At 48.2% G+C, this 18,885-nt stretch overlaps 1 protein-coding gene across 1 annotated transcript in view; it reads right to left on the bottom strand.

Moving 5' to 3' along the window:
* Nucleotides 1-6,957: 6,957 nt before the first annotated feature.
* Nucleotides 6,958-18,885, bottom strand: part of isoc2 (isochorismatase domain containing 2) — a 38,583-nt gene continuing 26,655 nt past the window's right edge. Inside the window, exons 4-6 of the mRNA XM_059957661.1 lie at nucleotides 11,893-11,963; nucleotides 8,707-8,824; nucleotides 6,958-7,400 (exon numbers count right to left, since the gene is read on the bottom strand). Coding sequence (XP_059813644.1) covers nucleotides 7,320-7,400; nucleotides 8,707-8,824; nucleotides 11,893-11,963 — 270 coding nt within the window. The 3' untranslated portion in view covers nucleotides 6,958-7,319. The remainder of the gene's footprint in view (nucleotides 7,401-8,706; nucleotides 8,825-11,892; nucleotides 11,964-18,885) is intronic.

Below are 18,885 nucleotides of genomic sequence, written 5' to 3'. Positions count from 1 at the left end.
CTGATTCTCTAAGGGACCAATTTTATCCCTCACCATCCTTTTGCTATTAATATAACTGTAGAAACCCTTCGGATTTATATCTTGTTTTAGCTTTTCTAATTTCTTTCTTAAGATTCTTTTTACATTCTTTATATTCCTCGAGCACCTCATTTACTCCATGCTGCTTATTGTAGATCTCCCTCTTTTTCCGAACCAAGTTTCCAATATCCCTTGAAAACCATGGCGCTCTCAAACTCTTAACCTTTCCTTTCAACCTAACAGGAACATAAAGATTCTGTACCCTCAAAATTTCACTTTCAAATGACCTCCATTTCTCTATTACATCCTTCCCATAAAACAAATTGTCCCAATCCACTCCTTCTAAGTCCTTTCACATTTCCTCAAAGTTAGCCTTTCTCCAATCAAAAATCTCAACCCTGGGTCCAGTCCTATCCTTCTCCATAATTATATTGAAACTAATGGCATTGTGATCACTGGACCCGAAGTGCTCCCCAACACAAATGTCCGTCACCTGACCTATCTCATTCCCTAACAGAAGATCCAACACTGCCCCTTCTCCAGTCAGTACCTCTATGTATTGCTGCAAAAAACTATCTTGCACACATTTTACAAACTCCAAACCATCCAGCCCTTTTACAGAATGGGCTTCCCAGTCTTTGTGTGAAAAATTAAAATCTCCCACTATCAATGTGGGACTTGGGCTTACTGCAAATATCTGCTATCTCCTTACAAATTTGTTCCTCCAATTCTCGCTCCCCATTAGGTGGTCTATAATACACCCATATAAGTGTTACTACACCTTTCCCATTCCTCAATTCCACCCAAATAGCCTCTCTAGATGAGCCCTCTAATCTATACTGCCAAAGCACCGCTGTAATATTTTCTCGGACAAGCAATGCAACACCTCTTCCTCTTGCCCCTCCAATTCTATCACACCTGAAGCAACGAAATCCAGGAATATTTAGTTGCCAATCCCTCCTGCAACCATGTTTCACTAATATCTACAACATCATATTTTCAGGTATCAATCCATGCTCTAAGCTCATCCACCTTTCTTACAATGGTCCTAGCATTAAAATAGATGCATTTAAGAACTTTATTATCTTTTATCGTTTTCTTCCTTCTCCCCTACATCTTCGGACTAAGTGCTCCCCTTCTCTATCACCTGCCTAACCTCCCTCACACACTGTTTACCAGCTTTCTCTATTTGTGAACTAACTTCCTCTCTCCTCGTCTCTTCAAATTGATTCCCACCCCCCAACCATTCTAGTTAAAAGTCTCCCCAGTAGCCTCAGCAAATCTCCCTGCCAGGCTATTGGTCCCCCTGGGATTCAAGTGTAACCCGTCCTTTTTGTACAGGTCACACCTGTCCCAAAAGAGGTCCCAATGATCCAGAAACTTGAATCCCTGACGCCTGCTCCAATCCCTCAGCCACTCATTTATCCTCCACCTAATTCCATTCCTACTCTCACTGTCACGTGGCACAGGCAGAAATCCTGAGATTACTACCTTTGCAGTCCATCTTCTCAACTGCCTTCCTAACTCTCCATATTCTCCTTTCAGGACCTCTTCCCTTTTCCTTCCCATGTCATTGGTACCAATTATGTACCACGACTTCTGACTGTTAATCTTCTCACTTTAGGATATTGTGAATGTGATCAGAAACATCCCGGACCCCGGCACCTGGGAGGCAAACTACCATCTGCATTTCTTTCATGCGTCCACAGAATCGCCTGTCTGACCCCCTAACTATAGAGTCCCCCTATCACTGCTGCCATTCGCTTCCTTTCCCTACCCTTCTGAGCCACTGGGGCAGGGAGTGAGGGGAGGGAGGAGAGAGTGGAGACAGGGAGGGACCACTGTTGCTTCCCCCAGGTAGGTCATTCCCCCCAGCTGGAGTACTTATTGTCAAGGGGGACAGCTACAGGGGTACCCACTGGTATCTGACTCTTGCCCTTCCCTCTCCTGTTACCCAATTCTCTGTCTCCCAAAGCCCCAGTGTGATTACTTCCCTATAACTCCTCACTTCCCCTGACCAGACGAAAGTCATCGAGTCTAAAAGGAGATTATTCCTTGGAATGTCGAAGATTGAGGGAAGACTTGACAGAGAAATATAAAATCGAGGGGTTTATATTCAGTAAATGCAAACAGGCTTTTCTCCACTGAGGTTGGGAGCTATGATGACTAGAGGCTAAGGATGAAAAGTGAAATGTTTAAGGAGAACATGAGGGAAACTTTTACACTCAGAGGGTGGTGAGGGTGTGAAATGAGTTGCCAGCGCAAGTTGTGTGTGCAGGCTCAATTTGAGTAAAGTTGGGATGGAAGGGGTACGGAGGGCTATGGTGTTGGTGAGGGTCAATGGGAGTAGGCAGTTTAAATGGTTCAGCATAATAGATGGGCCAAAGGGCTTAAATCTGTGCTGTAGTTTTCTATGATTGAATAACAATAAAAAGAGTAAGGTAGCTTCTTTACACAAATTGGTTGTATGTCCATAAGGAGGCGCTATACATAGGAGTGTCTGTACATAAGGTACCAAACATTTGCTGGAACTAGGAGGATGAGAAGGGGATCTGTAAGTTTGACGTCAGTGGTGGGTAATTTAATGGGAAGTATTCTTAGAGATGTTATATATAATTATCTGGATAGACAGGGTCTGATTAGGAGCTGTCAACATGGATTTGTGCGTGGATGTTTGACAAATCTTATTGAATTTTTTGAAGAGGTTACGAGGAAAGTTGACAAGAGTAAAGCAGTGGATGTTGTCTATATGGACATCGGTAAAGCTTTTGACAAAGTTCCACATGGAAGGTTAGTTAGGAAGTTTCAATTGTTAGGAATTAATATCGAAGTAGTGAAATGGATTCAACAGTGGCTGGATGGGAGATACCAGAGAGTAGTGGTGGATAACTGTTTGTCAGGTTGGAGGCCGGTGACTAGTGGTGTGCCTCAGGGATCTGTACTGGGTCCAGTGTTGTTTGTCATATACATTAATGATCTGGATGATGGGGTGGTAAATTGGATTAGTAAGTATGCAGATGATACTAAGGTAGATGGCGTTGTGGATAATGAAGTAGGTTTTCAAAGCTTGCGAGAGATTTAGGCCACTTAGAAGAGTGGGCTGAACGATGGCAGATGGAGTTTAATGCTGATAAGTGTGAGGTGCTACATTTTGGTACAAATAATCCAAAAATAATCCAAATAGGACATACACGGTAAATGGTAGGGCATTGAAGAATGCAGTAGAACAGAGTGATCTAGGAATGATGGTGCATAGTTCCCTGAAGGTGGAATCTCATGTGGATAGGGTGGTGAAGAAAGCTTTTGGTATGCTGGCCTTTATAATAGACAATAGGTGCAGAAGTAGACCATTCGGCCCCTCGAGTCTGCACCGCCATTCTGAGATCATGGCTGATCATTCACTATCAATACCCAGTCCCTGCCTTGTCCCCATATCCCTTGATTCCCCTATCCATCAGATATCTATCTAGCTCCTTTTTGAAAGCATCCAGAGAATTGGCCTCCACCGTCTTCCGAGGCAGTGCATTCCACATCTCCACAACCCTCTGGGAGAAGAAGCTTTTCCTCAACTCTGTTTTAAATAACTGACCTCTTATTCTCAATCCATGCCCTCTGGTACTGGACTCTCCCAACATCTGGAACATATTTCCTGCCTCATTCCTATCAAATCCTTTAATTATCTTAAACGTTTCAATCAGATCCCCTCTCAATCTCCTCAATTCCAGCGTGTACAAGCCCAATCTCTCCAATCTCTCTGCGTAAGACAGCCCTGCCATCCCAGGAATCAACCTAGTGAATCTACGCTGCACTTCCTCAATTGCCAGAATGTCCTTCCTTAAACCTGGAGACCAAAACTGTACACAATATTCCACGTGTTGTCTCACCAGGGCCCTGTACAAATGCAAAAGGACATCCTTGCTCTTGTACTCAATTCCCCTTGTAATAAAGGCCAACATTCTATTTGCCCTCTTCACTGCCTGTTGCACTTGCTCATTCACCTTCATTGACTGATGAACTAGGACTCCTAGGTCTCTTTGCATTTCTCCCTTACCTAACTCTACACCATTCAGACAATACTCTGCCCTCTTGTTCCTGCTTCCGAAGTGGATAACTTCACATTTATTCACATTGAATGACATCTGCCAAGTATCTGCCCACTCACCCCACCTATCCAAGTTTCCCTGTATTCTCCTAACGTCCTCTTCGCATGTCACACTGCCACCCAGTTTAGTATCGTCAGCAAACTTGCTGATATAGTTTTCAATGCCCTCATCTAAATCGTTGACATAAATCATAAAGAGCTGTGGTCCCAATACAGAGCCCTGTGGTACCCCATTAGTCACCTCCAGCCAGTCCGAGAAACACCCATTCACTGCTACCCTTTGCTTTCTATCTGCCAACCAGTTTTCTATCCATGTTGAAACCCTGCCCCCAATGCCATGAGCTCTGATTTGACTCACCAATCTCCTATGTGGCACCTTATCGAATGCCTTCTGAAAATCTAGGTACACAACATCCACTGGCTTACCCTCGTCTAACATCCTTGTTACACCCTCAAAAAACTCCAACAGATTAGTCAAGCATGATTTGCCCTTGGTAAATCCATGCTGGCTCGGCCTAATCCTATTTCTGCCATCTAGATGTGCCACTATTTCGTCCTTAATAATGGACTCAAGCATCTTCCCCACGACTGACGTTAGGCTAACAGGGCGATAGTTCTCCATTTTCTCCTTCCCTCCCTTCTTGAAAAGTGGGATAACATTAGCCACTCTCCAATCTTCAGGAACTGATCCTGAATCTAAGGAACATTGGAAAATGATTACCAATGCATCCGCAATTTCCTGAGCCACCTCTTTTAGAACCCTCGGATGCAGACCATCTGGACCCGGGGATTTATTAGCCTTCAGAGCATAAATCAGAGCATTAAATATAGGAGTTGGGATATAATGTTAAAATTGTACAAGGCATTGGTGAGGACAAATTTGGAGTATTATGTACAGTTCTGGTCACCGAATTATAGGAAAGATGTCAACAAAATAGAGAGAGTACAGAGATTTACTAGAATGTTACCTGGGTTTCAGCACCTAAGTTACAGGGGAAGGTTGAACAAGTTAGGACTTTATTCTTTGGAGCGTAGAAGGTTGGGTGGGGGTGGTGTAATGGACTCAGCAACAATAAATATATGAGTGAGGCAGGGTTTTGATAACAAATAAAACGTTTATTAAAACACTGAAAAACAAACCCCCAAAGGTAAACAAATCACTATTGTAACCGGAAATCAGCTGCTGTGCAGCAGCTTAAACAGTTCTTAAAGCGATGTTGCAAAAACAGTTCTTCAAAGTAGTATTGCAGAAGTTCAAAATTCTTACAGTCCATTTAAGGGAGAGACTTTTTAAGACGATTTAAATTCTCTTTCATGTCATCTTGCTGCGATTCCCAGTCGAACTACTTTTCCCACGGAGAATTTACGAAGATGAAATGAAACGGCTTAAAGGCACTGACCCTTCCTTTACAAAACTGTTCCCAATCCTTTCTGCTATTCACAGGGATTAACACGGGAACAGTGAACGAATTCCTTCCGAATGAGGATCAAACAAGGTCGCACCTGTTTCACCTCGAAATCGACTTTCCTCGATTGTTTAACTCCCGAACTCCAATCTCCACTGATTCTCAACTAGCAGTATTATAAAGGAACTGCTGGCAATGACCTTTTAAACTTTAGGCATTAGATAAAACTCCATCTTTCAACCACACTGCATCATAATATTAGATCACGCAGTGGCATGAAGTCAAAATGGCAAAACCAGCCACGAACTGCCCCTTCTCACAGGGAGAGGTCCTTCTTACACCCTGTCACATGACCTCTACTGGCGGGAAATGACGTCACTCCACCATCACAAGACCATGACCTCAAGTCCAGTATAGCTGCAACCCCAGTCACGTGACGTAACGGGGAACTCAGGAGAGGTATTTAAAACTATGAGAGGGATAGATAGAGTTGACGTGGATAGGCTTTTCCCATTGAGAGTAGGGGAGATTCAAACAAGAGGATGAGTTGAGTTAAGGGGCAAAAGTTTAGGGGTAACATGAGGGGGAATTTATTTACTCAGAGAGTGGTAGCTGTGTGGAACGAGCTTCCAGTCGAAGTGGTAGAGGCAGGTTCGATTTTGTCATTTAAAGTAAAATTGGATAGGTACATGGACAGGAAAGGAATGGAGGGTTGTGGGCTGAGTGCATGTTGGTGGGACTAGGTGAGAGTAAGCGTTTGGCACGGACTTGAAGGGCCGAGATAGCTTGTTTCCGTGCTGTAATTGGTATATCTCATTGAAACCTGTAGAACCCTGGGAGTAGATGTGGAAAGGATGTTTCCCGTGCTGGGGGGGGGGGGGTCTCAGACAAGAGAGCACAGCCTCAGGATAGGGGGCATTTATTTAAAACAGAGATTCAGGGACATTTCATTAGCCAGAGGGTGGTGAATTTGTGGAATTTATTACCACAGGCAGCTATGGAGACCAGGTCATTGTGTGTATTTAAGACAGAGATTGATTGGACACGGCATCAAAGGTTACGGGGAGAATACCGTGGAATGGGGCTGAGGAGAGAAAAGGATTTGCTATGATTGAATGACGGAGCAGCCTCGATGGGTCAAATTCTGTTCCTAAGTTGTATGGACTGACAAGTAATGATAAAGGGGTGTGGAGATGTGATTTACTAGGTAGAGGTGTTGATCAGCCTTACTGCTTGAGGAAAGGAACTGTTTTTTGGTGTGAATGCTGCATAGCCTCCTCCCTGATGGGAGTGGGACAAACAGTCCATGAGCAGGGTGCGTGGGATCCTTCCTGATGTTCCTGGCACCTTTCTGTGTATATATCCCAAATGGTAGGTCGGGTTTGTATGCGTAAGCATTCATACGACATGACTAAAACAACAGACAAGAAGCACATGACAAAATGATTTTATTTCCCATGTCGCTTGGCCTGCTTCACCAGTCAGAAGGAGAGCACGTCGAAAGGACGTCGCAGTCGCTGCAGCAGGACAGGAGGGCACAGGTTCTCTGCTGGACAGCCAAGTTTTATCCCAGCCTCAGGCACGGCTTCCTGCATGTTCCAGTCTCATCCCACATCCTGTGGGTGTGGCAAGGGAGAGTGGGCTGAGGGAAGGGATCCAGTGAGTGATGGGGGTGAATCAATGATGGGGACAGTGTCCATGGGTTGAGGGATGGGTTTCAGTGGGTGAGAAGAGTCAGTGACGGGGAAATTGTCTGTGGGCTGAGGGAGGGATGGGACAGGGTGGGGGAGAACTCATCCAAAAGGCATCACTCCATCCCTGAAGAGCCCAATGAGATTACTATCAGGGGCTGGTTCCATAATGATTTTCTGAACCTGCAAATTAATTAACAGTGGTTACACAGGTGATAGAGCCCCACCCACCCCAATCCACTGTCAGCATAGTGAAATTATCACTGATCAACAGTGTGGGTCTGACCCAGGGATACGGAGATGGGAACTGTGCACGGTGCTCCCGGTGTGTGTCTGACCCAGGGGGTTACAGAGACGGGAACTGTGCACGGTGCTCCCAGTGTGGGTCTGACCCAGGGATACAGAGACGGGAACTGTGCACGGTGATCCCGGTGTGGGTCTGACCCAGGGGGATAGGGAGATGGGAACTGTGCACGGTGCTCCCGGTGTGGGTCTGACCCAGGGGGATACGGAGACGGGAACTTTGCACGGTGCTCCCAGTGTGGGTCTGCCCCAGGGGGATAGGGAGATGGGAACTGTGCACGGTGCTCCCGGTGTGGGTCTGCCCCAGGGGGATAGGGAGATGGGAACTGTGCACGGTGCTCCCGGTGTGGGTCTGACCCAGGGGGATACGGAGACGGGAACTTTGCACGGTGCTCCCAGTGTGGGTCTGCCCCAGGGGGATAGGGAGATGGGAACTGTGCACAGTGCTCCTGGTGTGGGTCTGACCCAGGGGGATAGGGAGATGGGAACTGTGCACGGTGCTCCCGGTGTGGGTCTGACCCAGGGGGATATGGAGACAGGAACTGTGCACGGTGCTCCCAGTGTGGGTCTGACCCAGGGGGATATGGAGATGGGAACTGTGCACGGTGATCCTGGTGTGGGTCTTACCCAGGGATACAGAGACTGGAACTGAGCACGGTGATCCCGGTGTGGGTCTGACCCAGGGGGATATGGAGATGGGAACTGTGGACGGTGCTCCCGGTGTGGGTCTGACCCAGGAATATGGAGACAGGAACTGTGCACGGTGCTCCCAGTGTGGGTCTGACCCAGGAGGATAGGGAGACAGGAACTGTGCACGGTGATCCTGGTGTGTGTCTGACCCAGGGGGATATGGAGACAGGAACTGTGCACGGTGCTCCCGGTGTGGGTCTGACCCAGGGGGTTATGGAGATGGGAACTGTGCACGGTGCTCCCGGTGTGGGTCTGACCCAGGAATATGGAGACAGGAACTTGTGCACGGTGATCCCAGTGTGGGTCTGACCCAGGGGGATATGGAGATGGGAACTGTGCACGGTGCTCCCGGTGTGGGTCTGACCCAGGGATATGGAGATGGGAACTGTGCACGGTGCTCCCGGTGTGGGTCTGACTCAGGGATACAGAGACGGGAACTGTGCACGATGTCCTGGCGTAGATCTGACCCAGGTGGGGAGTACACAGGGTTCCTTACCTCCCGGAATTTTGGGTGCTTTGCACCGGACAGGAGCTGTAGGAGAGCTGCCTCGCTTGTGGTGATGAAGGCTCCACTCTGCCGCATTCTGGAAAACGCCAGGAGTCGGTCTACTTGGCTGGAAGAGATGGCGTTGTGCAGGAATTCAATCTGGGTCTCGGTCCCACCACCACCCCTTCACTTCAGAGTTTAATCCTGATTCTAATGCAACCCTTTTGCACTCCTTCATTGTCATCGTCTCCCAGGCTCCCACACCGTGAACCTCCCCCACCCCCCGGTCTTGCCCAGATTGCAATTCTCATCTTCATCAATTTCAGGACAGGATCTTTCCGGACCAGATCCTTCCTCATCCCCACTAGTAGTGGTATCAATTTAGGGCCACTCCCCCTTCCTGTTTGACAAGCTCTGACTACACCCACTGCTCACTCAAGGAAGCTGCTCCCTGCCGTAAACAGGTCCCAAAGTTTGAGAGATCTGAGGGAGAGGAGAGCGAAGGACTCACGAGTCAGTGAAGAATATTGTCGAAAATCATTGGAGGAGTTTCCATCCAGTAGGGAAGTGAGCTGTTTAAATGCAGTTTAATTCAGCTCAGCGCAAGGTATTGTGTTCTGAGAACTCAAACCAGGGTTTGTCCAACCAGGATTGACAATTCAGGGCTACAGGGCAAATATCAGGAAATCTGCAGATGCTGGAAATTCAAGCAACAAACACAAAACGCTGGTGGAACACAGCAGGCCAGGCAGCATCTATAGGGAGAAGCACTGTCGACGTTTCGGGCCGAGACCCTTCGTCAGGACAGACAACACACACAAAATGCTGGTGGAACACAGCAGGCCAGGCAGCATCTATAGGGAGAAGCACTGTCGACGTTTCGGGCTGAGACCCTTCGTCAGGACTAACTGAAAGGAAAGATAGTAAGAGGGGGAGGGGGAAATGCGAAATGATAGGAGAAGACCGGAGAGGGTGGGATGAAGCTGAGAGCCAGACAGGTGATTGGCAAAAGGGATACAGAGCTGGAGAAGGGAGAGGATCATGGGACGGGAGGCCTAGGGAGAAAGAAAGGGGGAGGGGAGCACCAGAGGGAGATGGAGAACAGGCAGAGTGATGGGGAGAGAGAGAGAAAAAAACTAAATATGTCAGGGATGGGGTAAGAAGGGGAGGAGGGGCATTAACGGAAGTTAGAGAAGTCAATGTTCATGCCATCAGGTTGGAGGCTACCCAGCCGGTATATAAGGTGTTGTTCCTCCAACCTGAGTGTGGATTCATTTTGACAGTAGAGGAGGCCGTGGATAGACATATCAGAATGGGAATGGGACGTGGAATTAAAATGTGTGGCCACTGGGAGATCCTGCTTTCTCTGGCGGACACAGCGTGGGTGTTCAGTGAAACGGTCTTCCAGTCTGCGTCGGGTCTCACCAATATATAAAAGGCCACACCGGGAGCACCGGACACAGTATACCACACCAGCCGACTCACAGGTGAAGTGTCGCCTCACCTGGAAGGACTGTCTGGGGCCCTGAATGGTGGTGAGGGAGGAGGTGTAAGGGCAGGTGTAGCACTTGTTCCGCTTACAAGGATGAGTGCCAGGAGGGGGATCGGTGGGAAGGGATGGGGGGGACGGACGAGTGGACAAGGGAGTCACGTAGGGAGCGATCCCTGTGGAAAGCAGAAAGGGGGGGGAGGGAAAGATGTGCTTGGTAGTGGGATCCCGTTGGAGGTGGTGGAAGTTACAGAGAATTATACGTTGGACCCGGAGGCTGGTGGGGTGGTAGGTAAGGACAAGGGGAACCCTATCCCGATGGGGTGGTGGGCGGATGGGATGAGGGCAGATGTGCAGGAAATGGGAGAAATGAGTTTGAGAGCAGAGTTGATGGTGGGAGACGGGAAGCCCCTTTGTTTAAAAAAGGAAGCCATCTCCTTCGTCCTGACAGCAGATGCAGCAGAGATGGAGGAATTGTGAGAAGGGGATGGCATTTTTGCAAGACACTGGGTGGGAAGCGGAATAGTCCAGGTAGCTGTGAGAGTCTGTAGGCTTATAGTAGATATTGGTAGATCGGCTGTCTCCAGAGATGGAGACAGAAAGATCAAGAAAGGGGAGGGAGGTGTCAGAAATAGACCAGGTAAATTTGAGGGCAGGGTGAAAGTTGGAGGCAAAGTTAATGAAGTCAACGAGCTCAGCATGCGTGCAGCAGGCAGAGCCAATGCCATCGTCAATGTAGCTCAAGGAAAAGAGGGGGAACGGATACCTGTATAGACTTGGAACATGAACCATTCCACAAAGCCAACAAAAAGGCAGGCATAACTGGGACCCGTACGGGTGCCCATGGCGACACCCTTGGTTTGGAGGAAGTGGGAGGAGCCAAAGGAGAAATTCCGCCAGACGGAGGAGAGTGGTGGTAGAGGGGAATTGGTTAGGTCTGGAATCGAAAAAGAAGCGAAGAGCTTTGAGACCGTCCAGGTGGGGGATGGAGGTATATAGGGACTGGATGTCCATGGTGGAAATAAGGCGGTGGGGTACAAGGACATGGTTCCCTGAAGGTGGAGTCACAGGTAGACAGGGCAGTGAAGAAGGTGATTGCCACACTGCCCTTCATCAGTCGGGGCACTGAGTACAGGTGTTGGGACGTTATGTTGCAGTTGTACAAGACGTTGGTGTATTGTGTTTTGTTCTGGTCGCCCTGCTGTAGGAAAGGTGCTACTGAACTGGAAAGAGTGCAGAGGAGATTTATGAGGATGGGACTTGTGAGACTGAGTTTGAGAGAGACAGGTTGGAATTTTAAACCTTCAAGTGGAGGAAACAGCGCGGATCTTACAAAAGTGTGGAGAGAGGCATATAAAACCATGAGGGGCACAGATAGGGTGAACGTGACAGTCTTTTTCCCCAGGGTTGGGCAATCAAGAACCAGAGGGCGCAGGGTTAAGGTGAGAGGGGAGAAATATTTAATAGGGATCCGAGGGGCAACTTTTTCATCCAGAGGATGGTCTGTCTATGGAACGAGCTGCCAGAAGAAGTGGTTGAGGCAGGAACATTTAAGAACATTTTAACAACATGAGGGTCCTCAGACAAGCACATGAATATGAAACGGTTAGAGGGAGACTAGCTCAGATGGGCATGTTGGGCTTAAGGGCCTGTTTCTGTGCTATGGGTTGGGATGCTTTGACTCCCCAGTGGTCCTCGGTTCTCACCTACGTGAGGAGCAGGCATCTGCAATCACATGGACATCAAGGCCTTTCTCCAGGAGGTCCAATGCTGTACTCTGGAAGAGAGTTTAGTATTGGGTATTACTAGAACTGGTTTATCATTGTCACACGTACAGAGATACAGTGAAAATCTTGTCTTGCATACAGATCAGATCATTACACAGTGCATCGAGGTAGAACAAGGGAAAACAATAACAGAATGCAGAATAAAGTGTTTTAGTTCCAGAGAAAGGGCAGGCAGACAATAAGGTGCAAGGGTCACAACAAGATAGATCGTGAGGTCAAGAGTCCATCTTATCGTACTGGGGACCGTTCAATAGTCTGATAACAGCGGGGTAGAAGCTGTCTTATCGTACTGGGGGACTGTTCAATAGTCTGATAACAGCGGGGTAGAAGCTGTCTTATCATACTGGGGGACCATTCAATAGTCTGATAACAGCGGGGTAGAAGCTGTCTTATCGTACTGGGGGACCATTCAATAGTCTGATAACAGCGGGGTAGAAGCTGTCTTATCGTACTGGGGGACCATTCAATAGTCTGATAACAGCGGGGTAGAAGCTGTCTTATCGTACTGGGGGACCATTCAATAGTCTGATAACAGCGGGGTAGAAGCTGTCTTATCGTACTGGGGGACCATTCAATAGTCTGATAACAGCGGGGTAGAAACTCTTATCGTAATGGGGACCGTTCAATAGTCCGATAACAGCGGGGTAGAAGCTGTCTTATCGTACTGGGGATCGTTCAATAGTCTGATAACAGCGGGGTAGAAGCTGTCTTATCATACTGGGGGACCGTTCAATAGTCTGATAACAGCGGGGTAGAATCTGTCTTATCGTACTGGGGGACCGTTCAATAGTCTGATAACAGCGAGGTAGAAGCTGTCTTATTGTACTGGGGGACCGTTCAATAGTCTGATAACAGCGGGGTAGAATCTGTCTTATTGTACTGGGGGACTGTTCAATAGTCTGATAACAGCGGGGTAGAAACTGTCTTATCGTTCTGGGGGACCGTTCAATAGTCTGATAACAGCGGGGTATAAGCTGTCTTATCGTTCTGGGGGACCGTTCAATAGTCTGATAACAGCGGGGTATAAGCTGTCTTATCGTACTGGAGGACCGTTCAATACTCTGATAACAGCGGGGTAGAAGCTGTCTTATCGTTCTGGGGGACCGTTCAATAGTCTGATAACAGCGGGGTATAAGCTGTCTTATCGTACTGGAGGACCGTTCAATACTCTGATAACAGCGGGCTAGAAGCTGTTTTATCGTACTGGGGGACCATTCGATAGCCTGATAATAGCGGGCTAGAAGCTGTCTTATCGTTCTGGGGGACCGTTCAATAGTCTGATAACAGCGGGGTATAAGCTGTCTTATCGTACTGGAGGACCGTTCAATACTCTGATAACAGCGGGCTAGAAGCTGTTTTATCGTACTGGGGGACCATTCGATAGCCTGATAACAGCGGGCTAGAAGATGTCTTATCGTACTGGGGGACCGTTCAATAGTCTGATAACAGCGGGGTAGAAACTGTCTTATCGTAGTGGGGACCGTTCAATAGTCTGATAACAGCGGGGTAGAAGCTGTCTTATCGTTCTGGGGGACCGTTCAATAGTCTGATAACAGTGGGGTAGAATCTGTCTTATTGTACTGGGGGACCGTTCAATAGTCTGATAACAGCGGGGTAGAAGCTGTCTTATCGTTCTGGGGGACCGTTCAATAGTCTGATAACAGCGGGGTATAAGCTGTCTTATCGTACTGGAGGACCGTTCAATACTCTGATAACAGCGGGCTAGAAGCTGTTTTATCGTACTGGGGGACCATTCGATAGCCTGATAACAGCGGGCTAGAAGCTGTCTTATCGTAGTGGGGACCGTTCAATAGTCTGATAACAGCGGGGTAGAAGCTGTCTTATCGTACTGGGGGACCATTCAATAGTCTGATAACAGCGGGGTAGAAGCTGTCTTATCGTACTGGGGGACCGTTCAATAGTCTGATAAGAGTGGGGTAGAAGCTGTCTTATCGTACTGGGGGACCGTTCAATAGTCTGATAACAGTGGGGTAGAAACTGTCTTATCGTACTGGGGGACCGTACGATAGTCCGATAACAGTGGGGTAGAAGCTGTCTTATCGTACTGGGGGACCGTACGATAGTCCGATAACAGCGGGTAGAAGCCGTCTTATCGTACTGGGGGACCGTTCAATAGTCTGATAACAGCGGGGTAGAAGCTGTCTTATCGTACTGGGGGACCGTTCAATAGTCTGATAACAGCGGGGTAGCAGCTGTCTTATCGTACTGGGGGACCGTTCAATAGTCTGATAACAGCGGGGTAGAAGCTGTCTTATCGTACTGGGGGACCGTTCAATAGTCTGATTACAGCGGGGTAGAAGCTGTCTTATCGTTCTGGGGGACCGTTCAATAGCCTGATAACAGCGGGGTAGAAGCTGTCTTATCGTACTGGGGGACCGTTCAATAGTCTGATAACAGCGGGGTAGAAGCTGTCTTATCGTACTGGGGGACTGTTCAATAGTCTGATAACAGCGGGGTAGAAGCTGTCTTATCGTACTGGGGGACTGTTCAATAGTCTGATAACAGTGGGGTAGAAACTGTCTTATCGTACTGGTGAGACCGTTCAATAGTCTGATAACAGCGGGGTAGCAGCTGTCTTATCGTACTGGGGGTCCGTTCAATAGCCTGATAACAGCGGGGTAGAAGCTGTCTTATCGTTCTGGGGGTCCGTTCAATAGCCTGATAACAGCGGGGTAGAAACTGTCTTATCGTAGTGGGGACCGTTCAATAGTCTGATAACAGCGGGGTAGAAGCTGTCTTATCGTACTGGGGGACCGTTCAATAGTCTGATAACAGCGAGGTAGAAGCTGTCTTATTGTACTGGGGGACCGTTCAATAGTCTGATAACAGTGGGGTAGAATCTGTCTTATTGTACTGGGGTACCGTTCAATAGTCTGATAACAGCGGGGTAGAAGCTGTCTTATCGTACTGGGGGACCATTCAATAGTCTGATAACAGCGGGGTAGAAGCTGTCTTATCGTACTGGGGGACCGTTCAATAGTCTGATAACAGTGGGGTAGAAGCTGTCTTATCGTACTGGGGGACCGTTCAATAGTCTGATAACAGTGGGGTAGAAACTGTCTTATCGTACTGGGGGACCGTACGATAGTCCGATAACAGTGGGGTAGAAGCTGTCTTATCGTACTGGGGGACCGTACGATAGTCCGATAACAGCGGGTAGAAGCTGTCTTATCGTACTGGGGTACCGTTCAATAGTCTGATAACAGCGGGGTAGAAGCTGTCTTATCGTACTGGGGGACCGTTCAATAGTCTGATAACAGCGGGGTAGCAGCTGTCTTATCGTACTGGGGGACCGTTCAATAGTCTGATAACAGCGGGGTAGAAGCTGTCTTATCGTACTGGGGGACCGTTCAATAGTCTGATTACAGCGGGGTAGAAGCTGTCTTATCGTTCTGGGGGACCGTTCAATAGCCTGATAACAGCGGGGTAGAAGCTGTCTTATCGTACTGGGGGACCGTTCAATAGTCTGATAACAGCGAGGTAGAAGCTGTCTTATTGTACTGGGGGACCGTTCAATAGTCTGATAACAGTGGGGTAGAATCTGTCTTATTGTACTGGGGTACCGTTCAATAGTCTGATAACAGCGGGGTAGAAGCTGTCTTATCGTACTGGGGGACCATTCAATAGTCTGATAACAGCGGGGTAGAAGCTGTCTTATCGTACTGGGGGACCGTTCAATAGTCTGATAACAGTGGGGTAGAAGCTGTCTTATCGTACTGGGGGACCGCTCAATAGTCTGATAACAGTGGGGTAGAAACTGTCTTATCGTACTGGGGGACCGTACGATAGTCCGATAACAGTGGGGTAGAAGCTGTCTTATCGTACTGGGGGACCGTACGATAGTCCGATAACAGCGGGTAGAAGCTGTCTTATCGTACTGGGGTACCGTTCAATAGTCTGATAACAGCGGGGTAGAAGCTGTCTTATCGTACTGGGGGACCGTTCAATAGTCTGATAACAGCGGGGTAGCAGCTGTCTTATCGTACTGGGGGACCGTTCAATAGTCTGATAACAGCGGGGTAGAAGCTGTCTTATCGTACTGGGGGACCGTTCAATAGTCTGATTACAGCGGGGTAGAAGCTGTCTTATCGTTCTGGGGGACCGTTCAATAGCCTGATAACAGCGGGGTAGAAGCTGTCTTATCGTACTGGGGGACCGTTCAATAGTCTGATAACAGCGGGGTAGAAGCTGTCTTATCGTACTGGGGGACTGTTCAATAGTCTGATAACAGCGGGGTAGAAGCTGTCTTATCGTACTGGGGGACCGTTCAATAGTCTGATAACAGCGGGGTAGAAGCTGTCTTATCGTACTGGGGGTCCGTTCAATAGCCTGATAACAGCGGGGTAGAAGCTGTCTTATCGTTCTGGGGGTCCGTTCAATAGCCTGATAATAGCGGGGTAGAAGCTGTCTTATCGTACTGGGGGACCGTTCAATAGTCTGATAACAGCGGGGTAGAAGCTGTCTTATCGTACTGGGGGACCGTTCAATAGTCTGATAACAGCGGGGTAGCAGCTGTCTTATTGTACTGGGGGACCGTACGATAGTCCGATAACAGCGGGGTAGAAGCAGTCCTCAAGCCTGGTGGGGCATATTTCAGGCTTTTGTATTTTTTGCCTGATGGAGAGGGGAGAAGAAAGAATCTCTGGGGTAAGTAAGGTCTGCAGGAAGTCCACAGAGACTGATTTCTGTGATGTGCTGAATTGTGGTTTCTTGTGGTCTCAGGCAGAGCCTTTGCCTTATTGAGCCTCAGGCCAATGTCAAACAGGCTGGAGTTGATCTGAGCAGTGTGCACGACATCTCAAAACTGTCACTAAATAATTATCATCAATAGATCACTTGCAATACCAGAGGAAACAACACACCACCATCAAGAGCACCTACCGTGCTATTCCTCACCCTCACTTCGGGCAGTCTGATCACCCGGCTGTACTTCTACTCCCTGAGTACAGACAGAGACTGACGACTGCAACATCAGCAGTGAGGACCAAGAAGGTTTGGACAAGGGAAGCCCAGGAGCACCTACAGGACTGCTTTGAATCAGTGGACTGGACCGTATTCAGGGATTCATCTTTGAATCTGGATGAGTATGCTGCAGTTGTTACTGACTTCATTAAAACCTGTGTGGATGAGTGTGTGCCTACAAAGACTTACTGTACGTTCCCAAACCAAAAGCCGTGGATGAACCAGGAAGTACGTCATCTACTGAAGGCCAGATCTGTGGCATTCAAGTCCGGCAACCCAGGTCTGTACCAGAAAACCAGGTATGATTTGCAGAGGGCTATTTCAAGGGCGAAGCGACAATTTCAAACGAGGTTGGAAGTGATATCTGATGCACGACAACCCTGACAGGGTCTGCAAGACATTACTTCCTACAGAGCGAAACCCAATAGCATGAATGGCAGCGATGCTTCACTACCAGATGAACTCAATGCCTTCGATGCACGCTTTGAAAGGGAGAACTTAACTACAGCTGAGAAGATCCCTGATGCACCCAGTGACTCTGTGACATCTGCCAATTGTCTTTAAGGAAGGTGAGCCCTCACAAGGTAACAGGGACCAATGGAGTACCAGGTAAGGCTCTGAAAAGCTGTGCCAACCAACTGGACGTTTTTAACCTCTCACTGATACGGTCAGAAGTTCCAAAAGGCAAAAATTACCTAAGAAGAGTAATGTGAGCTGCCTTAATGACGGTCACCCAGGCACTTTCACATCTATGGTGATGAAATGCTTTCAGAGGTTGGTCATAGCTAGAATGAACTCCAGCCTCAACAAGGACCAGGACCAACTACAATTTGCCTATTGCCACAATAGGTCAATGGCAGATGCAATCTCAATGGCTCTTCACACCGCCTTAGATCATCTGGACAACACAAACAACTATGTCAGGATGCTGTTCATTGACTTTTGATCAGCATTTAACACCCTCATTCTCACAGTCCTGATTGATAAGCTCCCTCTGCAATTGGATCTTCAACTTCCTAACCAGAAGACCACAATCTGGTGGTAATATCTCCTCCTTGCTGACGATCAACACCGGCATAACTCAGGCAGGCGTGCTGAGCCCACTGCTCTACTCCCTCTACATCCATGACTGTGGACCCCCATCACCCAGAACATGCCCTCTTCTCATTGTTAATGTCAGGGAGAAGGTACAGACACCTGAAAGCACACACTCAACAATTCAGGAACAGCTTCTTCCACTCTGCCATCCAATTTCTGAATGGATATTTTTCTCTCTAAATTATCCTGTATTACACTGGACTGCTGCTGCTAAGTTAACAAATTTCACAACACATAATAAACCCGATTCTGATTCTGAAACCTGCTGTAGTGTATCGATAAATAATTGGCACAGGTCGATGGAGACATGCTCAATTTCTTCAGTCCTCTGGGATGAGGAGGTGAAGGAAAGAGAGGTCTGAACAGGGGAATGTCGAGTGTAGGGACTGGTGGGAGTTACAGAGCAAAACTCCTACACTGTCCCATCACACACTCCCGGGGTCAGACAGAGAGTGAATCTCCCTCCACACCGTCCCATCACACACTCCCGGGGTCAGATACAGAGTGAATCTCCCTCCACCCCGCCCGATCACACACTCCCGGGGTCAGACACAGAGTGGAGCTGTTCTGAAGGTCGTGAGTTACTTGGAATTGGTTTGAAACGTCTCTTGGACATCTAAGTGAGCGGCTGGTTTAGAGTGGAAGCTTCGTTTGGAGTTTTTCTGACAGTTTGGACAGGGTTCGTTGACAGCTGTGAACTGCGTAGCACCCTGCTGTGGCCGCTGGCAACTCGCCAGGAAGCCGGGTCACTCCAAAAACCGGAGAGAAACACCATTGTTCCCCCACTGACATTGGGACAACCTCCTTCCATCTTTATCGGTGTAACTCACG

Source organism: Hypanus sabinus, assembly GCF_030144855.1.
Source record: "Hypanus sabinus isolate sHypSab1 chromosome 24 unlocalized genomic scaffold, sHypSab1.hap1 SUPER_24_unloc_7, whole genome shotgun sequence".
Classification (NCBI taxonomy): Eukaryota; Metazoa; Chordata; class Chondrichthyes; order Myliobatiformes; family Dasyatidae; genus Hypanus; species Hypanus sabinus.
Note: the sequence above shows the minus strand (reverse complement) of the source record. Positions and strands in the feature narration are given on the sequence as shown.